At 35.2% G+C, this 9368-nt stretch overlaps 1 protein-coding gene across 1 annotated transcript; it reads left to right on the plus strand.

Moving 5' to 3' along the window:
• The first annotated feature begins 744 nt into the window (after window positions 1-744).
• LOC142341193 (store-operated calcium entry-associated regulatory factor-like) lies at window positions 745-1933 on the plus strand. The gene has a single exon (XM_075392107.1). The coding sequence runs from the start codon at window positions 780-782 to the stop codon at window positions 1794-1796; it is 1017 nt and encodes a 338-aa protein (XP_075248222.1). The 5' UTR covers window positions 745-779; the 3' UTR covers window positions 1797-1933.
• Window positions 1934-9368: the final 7435 nt, after the last annotated feature.

Consider the following 9368-nt stretch of genomic DNA (forward strand, 5'->3'; position numbering starts at 1 on the left):
TTATTGGAATCAACGGCGGCTATTTTCCGGCAATCTGCCGGGTATGTTTTTGAGTTGTAGCGTGTTAGCAAGTTAGGCATGCGAATATTTAGATTCTGTGTCAGTCTTGAAAAGATTTGATGTATTTTGTGGCATTACGACAAATGGTTTACAAGTGAATAATTTCTGTCCAACAATAAAGCAATTGTTTGGGTGTAAGTACTAGATTTTTTTACTCGATTTTTCGGCAAAGTTGACTAAATTTCTTTACTAGATTTCCAGCAGGCGAATTTGACTTGTTTAGATTGAGCGCGTAAGTTCTTGAGGCTAAATTTGATTTTCGATTTTGTGATGTCACTTTCTCATTGCGTCTGTTAGACACAATGTGTATATTAGACTTCTGCTCTTTGACGTATCGGATTGCTAATGGAATGAAACCAGGCCGGGAGGCCACAGTGAAACCATTTGAAACGTGTAAAAAAGCAGAAGGCTGATGAACTTCAAATTTACAGACGTACATGAGGAAAATTTTCCAAAAACTCAGCTATCGAATAACGGTAGATAGCAAAATTACCCGATATCAAAGACATGTTCAATTGTAAATCAAATTTGAGTTAGAAAGGTAATTGGAATGGTTGTCTATTAAACTCTAATGCCGAGCATTTGCAAACTTAATGAAATAGATTCTAACACCATGTCCATTTGAGAGATTTTTTTGAACGTCAGTTTGTCGTGCCTTAGTCTTCTTTGTCTATTTTCAGAATAGTTTTGGGCTAAATTTCGACGTCTGTAGGCATAAAATGCCATATCTGATTGGATTAATCCTTTATCACTTACTGCCATTCTATTTGGCGTCAGCTTCGGACAAAGTCAGATTAACTGATATTAAGACCCTGTCTTTCCACCAAGGATCCTATACAGCGGGTCGCAGATCCAGCCCTGTGCCACATCTTACATGCACTTCCGGATCTGCATGTGGACAAAATCACCTTCAACCCACATCAGCTCAATGTTACAATCAAGGCTCTGACGGCTTTGACGTCCAGTGGAAATGTAATGCGGACTTGGACAATTCGGTTCGTTTTGGACAGACAATGGTTTCATGCGAAGGTTATGATTATCCTGATGATCCTTACGTTCTGAAGGGCTCGTGTGGTTTGGAGTACACATTGGAGTTTGTCAACGCAGGATCCAATAAAGGATATCAGAGCAGCCACTCTTACAATAACTACAACAAAAATGGCAACCAGGTTCCAACTACATTGTCCAGTTTAGGATCTTTGGCTTTATGCGTCGTTGGAATCCTCTTTCTTCTTTGGATATGCTCTCCGAGCAATGGCAGTAATTCAAATACTCCCAGTGGGACTTCTGGTTCTGGATATCCTGGCGGGGGTGGGGGTGGGGGTGGAGGATCGGGTCCTGGATGGCGAAGACCAGACAGCGGGCCGCAGCCTCCCCCGTACGGCGGTCCATATTCTTCCTATGATGACAGTGGTGCCTCATGCGGAAGCCGACACGGAGCTCCTGGTTTTCAGACTCCCGGATTCGGATCATTCAATCCAATGGGAGGAGGTGCCTATCGAAGACGTGGTAACGGTCCAGGATTTTGGTCTGGAATGGCTGCAGGGGGTCTGATGGGTTATATGTTTGGAAACAGAAATAACAGTTATGGTAGAAATTCTTATGGCTATGGACAAGCAGGACCATCTCATGCAGGACCTTCATGGGGACATAGTCCTGGAAGTGGCAGTGGTGGTGGTAGTTTCTCTGGAGGCTCCAGAAATGCGACTGGATTTGGTGGGACTAGACGAAGATAAACTCAAGTTTTTCTGTATTTTTCTCCGACTCTTTCCCTCTTATTTTAATAGTAGTTAATTGTATGTGAAAAATTATAAATATGGATATGTTGTACAAATTTCCCAAAGCATTTTATCAATTTAGTGTTTAATAGTAATACTTTTACAAGCTTTGTTTAGTGTCAAATCTACGTAGTATTAAGTACTATTCAGCATGCTGCAGAATACTAGTAACAAAACTACAGATAGCTGAATCCGTAAAGGGCCCTTTAATGTCTGTGAGTTAAGGTATCATTGACTTTTATACTTTTCCATTTTTAATAGCTCGACTTTTAAAATTTCTGTTTTTAACGTCGGCCGTGTGACCGTATGTTCGTGGTTCAAAAGCTCAAAATAATCATTTGGCTAGTGAGCTCTACGCTCTCTAACTGTTTTTATTTGAGCTTATTGGCAGTTTTTGCCTGTACTTTTTAAAAGCGAGCCTCAATAACGCGCGTTTGCATGTATGTAATGTTTCAACTTCGAGCATCCATAAAATTCTGAAAAGTTTTATAAGTCTGAATATTAAAACGTCTTGAAAATTGAAAGATTTCTCTGAACAACAGTTGTAATGAGAAGCTAAACTTTTGCCATGTGATTGAATATTTAAATAACAGGAAAATTTATACTTTGGAAATCACGCTTCCTTCAAAACACCTGTTCTTTAAAATTATATGAAGGAAGACTCTCTTCGCCTCCTTCGAAGCATTGGATTTTCTATGAGAAAAAAGAGCTGCACAGAAACCGCAATAATAACCTTGTTATGAAAATCAGATGTTCAGCGCTCACTTCTGGATATTTACAATTGTATTTGAAATTACAATTGAAAATTTCTGAACGATAAATTTTGTTAAGAAATTGACAATGAAAAGCAAAATCATGGGACAGTTTTCCAGGTTTTGTTTTCAAAAGCCGTACTGTTTACTAAACGGATCATAAATTGAAGATGAAAAACAGAATCTCAATGATAGTAAATTTAAAAGACGCTTTGAAAAACTGAATACTTGGTTTGGCTTGTGTCCTGTCGTTAACTGGACACAAATTTGAAGAAACAAAACTACAAGCGCAAAAATTCTCCAAGTTCAATCAAAGGAAAATTTAAGAAAAATAATTCTGCAATGGCGGTTTCGAAATAAAAATGAAAATAATTCTCCAATGGTCTAAGCCAAAAATATGGTAAAAATTAAATTATAATTTATACTAAAAAATTTGGATTCTGTATGCTGTGGAATTTTTGTCAGACTATTGTGTTCTCTCAAAAACTAGTATTCGTAATTGACCATATTAAATGGAGAAAATGGAATCTACTTTGAGAAGGAGAGGTTTTGGGTAAGGCATGCAATTTTCTATGACACCTCAGATAAATTGGTCCAAGTAATTGTTGTTTTTGAGAAAGAGGTTAACTATTAGTTAATTGATTAGATATTCTCTGCGTTGCTGAACTGTTTAAAGTTGAATTTAAAATTATACTTAAAATTGAAAAAATAAAATTGGGGCTATTATTTGCCTTCTCTTGATTTTTTACAATTCAAAGAATTTGAATTGTTTAGGGGCGCAGTCTTTTTAAAGATCTGTTCACACATTTTTTTAGTTTTTGAAGTCAAAGTGGAGTTATGATTTTGGTCATGACGAAACACGAAGTGGAGCGGAAAAGCTAGTGGTTTTGGGATGTGATTTGTTTTTTCGCTCCAATTTTAAAGTAGAGTGAGAAAACTGTGTTTTAACAGAAATTCGCTAGTGGGTTTTGTTCACATGCGGAATTTTAACTTTGACTTTCAGTTTTTTCGATTTTTTGATCGGATTTTTTTTCTGAATGGTTTTCCCAAGCCGTTCATAGTGCATTCTAGGTCTGTTTTCCAGGACCTGTTTTTTTTCATTTCGTCAAGATTTTTGTTACGACCATATGACGTCACAACCACTTATAATCTGCTTTTTGTTTATTCGTTCATGCAATTTCAATTGAAATGCGTCATTTCTCACTCTTAGTGGAGCGAATTTTTTTGTTCTTTCGCTTGATTAAGTTTTTGGACACACGTGACCTCTGTCTCAAAAATGACTAACTCACTTTGAAATTGACTTTTCTTTACTTTATTTCAAAGAGATAAGGTCAAGTGAATGCGTGTCACTGAATGAAGTTTTTTTGAGAGCACCTAATATAGGAAGCAATAACTTATTCAGATTCTTGATCAAAATATATCTTATCCTTTAATGAAAAGAGTAATTTTCTTGGTCTGTCGTTTTTTGCTGTTTTTTGGTTTGAGACTGCAGATCTACAACGCTATTGCGGATGTTTTCATGCAATCTGCCAGCTATGTTTTTGTTTATTGAAGATCTCACGCTTTAACGTTTTTGGTTATCGACAACCAACTGTGTTTTCTTGAAAGTTGGTTCTTAAATCATTAGATGACGCTTGCAGCTTTGAAAATCTCAATAGAAGAAGGATGATTGTTTATAAATTCAATATGCGCAATTATCCACTTCAGAGAAGTGAAATGTCTACAGTTCATCCAAACACCTGTCTAAAAACTAAGGACATATAAAAATTTGTTTTCTACATATAGTGGCAAAGCTTAAAACTCGATGATGATTAGAACAGAAACAAAAACAATAGTTTTGTTTTGAATACTATTGATTCTGAGACTTCGTCATCTCTTCAAGACATTGTTTAGAATCTTTCTTTAGGTCCAAAGAAAATAAACAAATTCGGCTTGCTTTGAATTTGAATAGTCCTACTTTATAAGCTGTTAATCAAAATTTGGACAAATGATGCTTTGGCAAAATTGGTGAACTTCTTAGAGTGTGCTTTTGTTTACATTTGAATGCACTCTGTTTTGAAAATCATAGCAGCCACTTCAATTGGCTCCGCTTTATTATCGGAATAAAGATGTAACATTGCTGACACTGATGCAAAGAACATTGCAACAATTTTTTCCAAGAAAACTAGCAAATTTAATTATGAGGTCTTCTAAAAAAGACATAGACAATAAAAATTTGTTTTTTCCTACTGTTGGAATCAAAAGCAGGGAGAACACTAAGCAGTTTCTTTCAGATTTGATTGTTTTTTATTCGAAATTCAAGTCAGAATATTTGAAAAACTGAATTATAGTAACTTCATAATTATTTTTTTTATATATATTAACTATATACATTATTTTTAAATTACATTATGACATATTTTCATTTTTTGAACATATAACATGTTTTCAATTTGGCTGAGCGTTAATTTGAAATTTTTTATCGTCTAAAGATAAAAATTAACTTGAAATGAAGTTTTTATAAAAACTTTTCATCAAACATTCACTCGGATACATGTAAAAAAGAACTCATGTTGAAATTTTCTAATTGTTTATCAATAAAATCTGACATTTCTTCTTGTGGAACGAGTAAACAGCAAAATGACTAACTAGTTAGACTGGTTTGCTCTTGGTTGCTCAACAGTGGCAATTGAATTTTAAAAACAAGATTATAAGAACAGTGCATGTGAAAAAATTCTAATTAATTAATTGACCTCGAATGAGAAGCAATTTTTGTAAACGGGTCTTTATGCAAATTTTCCTCTAGACTGTTTTGCGCTTTTCTTCTAGAATAATCTCTGACTTCTCAAGTGACTTTTCACGCACTTCTTAATTTTTGAGTGGTTTAAATTGCTTTCACTCCGAAATAACGTCCGTTGTTCAAAGGAAAGCGGTTAAGCGGTTGTTAGAGATTCGATGACAAGGCAATGCTAGCTGAGAGGTTAACCAGGCTGAGGTCCCAGACGGAAGCAAGTATGTCCAGACCGAAGATGAACGCACGAGGGGGGCGTCGTGCGTTCAAAATTACATAGTCTGGAAACATCAAAAAACGCACGAAAGTCTGGACATGAACGCACGAAAGTCTGGTGAACGCACGAAAGTCTGGACATGAACGCACGAAAGTCTGAACATGAACGCACGAAAGTCTGTCGAACGCACGAAAGTCTGGACATGAACGCACGAAAGTCTGAACATGAACGCACGAAAGTCTGGACATGAACGCACGAATTTTTGTGCGTTCATGATCAGACTGTCGTACGAGAGTCTGGACATGAACGCACGAATTTTTGTGCGTTCATGATCAGACTCTCGTACGAGAGTCTGGACATGAACGCACGAATTTTTGTGCGTTCATGATCAGACTCTCGTAGTACGAGAGTCTGATCATGAACGCACAAAAATTAGTGCGTTCATGTCCAGACTAAAAAAACTAACCTTATGCTTGTAGATGCCCATTGAAGATGAAGACGCCAGGGTTCCAAGAATCCACAAATCCACATATAAAGTCTTTTTTTTACGTGAGGAACATGAACATCTTTATACTAATAGTAGACATCCTTTTTTGCTGGCGTGAGCAAAATTCTATGTGTCTATCTATCAGTATTAAGAATAAAATGAACCTCTAATAAGACTTTTTTTGATAAGACTTTTTTTTGATAAGACTTTTTTGACACTCATTCAAGAAAGCTGAAAGCAACATAAACATATATCATACATCATAAACACACATCATAGACTCCTCGACCTGACGAAATAGACCTATTTTTAAAATTCAATAATTGCAATTTAAACGAAATAATCGCAACTTTCCGTATGAAAAACCAACTTTTTTCCTAGCCAAGCTATATCAAAAATTCTTTTTGTGCTAGACTCTAACTACACATGGGGATACCCCATACAAAGTTTGGTTAGATTTGGACAACTCCTTGACCCGATGAAAAATACTATATTTAAAAATTAAATATTTGAAATAATCGCAAATTTCCGTATGAAAAACTAACTTTTTTCCTAGGCAAGCTATAGCAAAAATTCTTTTTGATTTACAATCTAGTTACCCATGGGATACTCGATACCGAGTTTGGTTCGATTTGGACAACTCCTTGACCCGATGAAAAATACTATATTTAAAAATTAAATATTTGAAATAATCGCAAATTTCCGTATGAAAAACTAACTTTTTTCCTAGGCAAGCTATGGAAAAAATTCTTTTCGCTGTAGATTCTATATACACTTGGGATACTCCATACCGAGTTTGGTCCCATTTGAACAACTCCTTGACCCGACGAAAAAGACCTATTTTTAAAAAAAATAATCGCAAAATTATTCGAAAGAATAGCAAATTTCCGTATGAAAAACTAACTTTTTTCCTAGGCAAGCTATAGCAAAAATTCTTTTTGTTTTAGACTCTACAAACACTGGGGATACTCCATACCGACTTTGGTTTGATTTGGACACTTCCTTGACCCGATCAAAAAGACCTATTTATAAAATTATTTACTTGCAATAATCGCAAATTTCCGAACGAAAAACCAACTTTTTTCCTAGGCAAGCTATAGCAAAAATTCTTTCTGTTTTACACTCTAGGTATACATGGAATACTCCATACCCAGTTTGGTCCGATTTGAACAACTCCTTGACCCGATAAAAAAGAACTATTTTTAAAATTCGCTATTCGCGAAATTCGCAACTTTCCGTATGAAAAACTAACTTTTTTCCTAGGCAAGCAATAGCAAAAATTCCTTTTGTGTTAGACTCTGCATACACTGGGGATACTCTATGCCGAGTTTGCTTCGAATTGAACAACTCCTTGACCCGATAAAAAAGAACTATTTTTAAAATTCGCTATTCGCGAAATTCGCAACTTTCCGTATGAAAAACTAACTTTTTTCCTAGGCAAGCAATAGCAAAAATTCCTTTTGTGTTAGACTCTGCATACACTGGGGATACTCTATGCCGAGTTTGCTTCGAATTGAACAACTCCTTGATCCGACGAAATAGACCAATTTTTAAAATTCAATAATTGCAATTGAAACGAAATAATCGCAACTTTCCGTATGACAAACTAACTTTTTTCCTAGGCAAGCTATAGCAAAAATTCTTTTTGTTTTAGACTCTATATATACAGGGGATGCTCTATACCGAGTTTGGATTGATTTGAACAACTCCTTGATCCGATAAAAATTCTATATTTTTGAAAATAGAATAAGGCAATAAGTCGATATTTCCGATTGAAATACGAACTTTTTTCCTAGGCAAGCAATGGCAAAAATTCCTTTTGTTTTAGACTCTGCATACACTGGGGATACTCCATGCCGAGTTTGGTTCGAATTGAACAACTCCTTGATCCGACGAAATAGACCAATTTTTTAAATTCAATAATTGCAATTTAAACGAAATAATCGCAACTTTCCGTATGAAAAACTAACTTTTTTCCTAGCCAAGCTACATCAAAAATTCTTTTTGTGCTAGACTCTAACTACACATGGGATACCCCATACAAAGTTTGGTTAGATTTGGACAACTCTTTGACCCGATCACAAAGACCTATTTTTAAAATTAAATATTTGAAATAATCGCAAATTTCCGTATGAAAAACTAACTATTTTCCTAGGCAAGCTAAAGCAAAAATTCTTTTCGTTGTAGATTCTATATACAATTGTGATACTCCATACCGAGTTTCGTTCGATTTGGACAACTCCTCGACCTGACGAAATAGACCTATTTTTAAAATTCAATAATTGCAATTTAAACGAAATAATCGCAACTTTCCGTATGAAAAACTAACTTTTTTCCTAGCCAAGCTATATCAAAAATTCTTTTTGTGCTAGACTCTACATACACTGGGGATACCCCATACCAAGTTTCGTCTAAATTGAACAACTCCTTGAACCGATGAAATTTCTATATTTTTGAAAATAGAATAAGCGAATAAGTCGATACTTCCGATTGAGATACGAACTTTTTTTCTAGGAAAGTTAGGCGGACCATTCTTTTTGCATTACAACCTAAATAGTACTGGTAGCCTGGGATATCAATTTGGTTCACTTTAAACAACTCCTTGATCCGATAAAATTTCTATATTTTTGAAAATAGAATAAGCGAATAAGTCGATACTTCCGATTGAGATACGAACTTTTTTTCTAGGAAAGTTAGGCGGACCATTCTTTTTGCATTACAACCTAAATAGTACTGGTAGCCTGGGATATCAATTTGGTTCACTTTAAACAACTCCTTGATCCGATAAAATTTCTATATTTTTGAAAATAGAATAAGCGAATAAGTCGATACTTCCGATTGAGATACGAACTTTTTTTCTAGGAAAGTTAGGCGGACCATTCTTTTTGCATTACAACCTAAATAGTACTGGTAGCCTGGGATATCAATTTGGTTCACTTTAAACAACTCCTTGATCCGATAAAATTTCTATATTTTTGAAAATAGAATAAGCGAATAAGTCGATACTTCCGATTGAGATACGAACTTTTTTTCTAGGAAAGTTAGGCGGACCATTCTTTTTGCATTACAACCTAAATAGTACTGGTAGCCTGGGATGTCAGTTTGGTTCACTTTAAACAACTCCTTGATCCGATAAAATTTCTATATTTTTGAAAATAGAATAAGCGAATACGTCGATATTTCCGATTGAATTACGAACTTTTATTCTAGACAAGTTATGATAAAAAGTCTTTTTGTTTAAGACTCTAGACACACATGGGATACTCCATGCCGAGTTTGGTTCGATTTGAACAACTCCTTGATC

Source organism: Convolutriloba macropyga, chromosome 6 (assembly GCF_964194025.1).
Source record: "Convolutriloba macropyga chromosome 6, txConMacr16.3, whole genome shotgun sequence".
In the NCBI taxonomy this organism is placed as follows: domain Eukaryota; kingdom Metazoa; phylum Xenacoelomorpha; order Acoela; family Convolutidae; genus Convolutriloba; species Convolutriloba macropyga.

Bases quoted from the DNA above. Each gene is read 5' to 3' on its own strand.
- LOC142341193 (XM_075392107.1), top strand. From the start codon at position 780: ATGCCATATCTGATTGGATTAATCCTTTATCACTTACTGCCATTCTAT.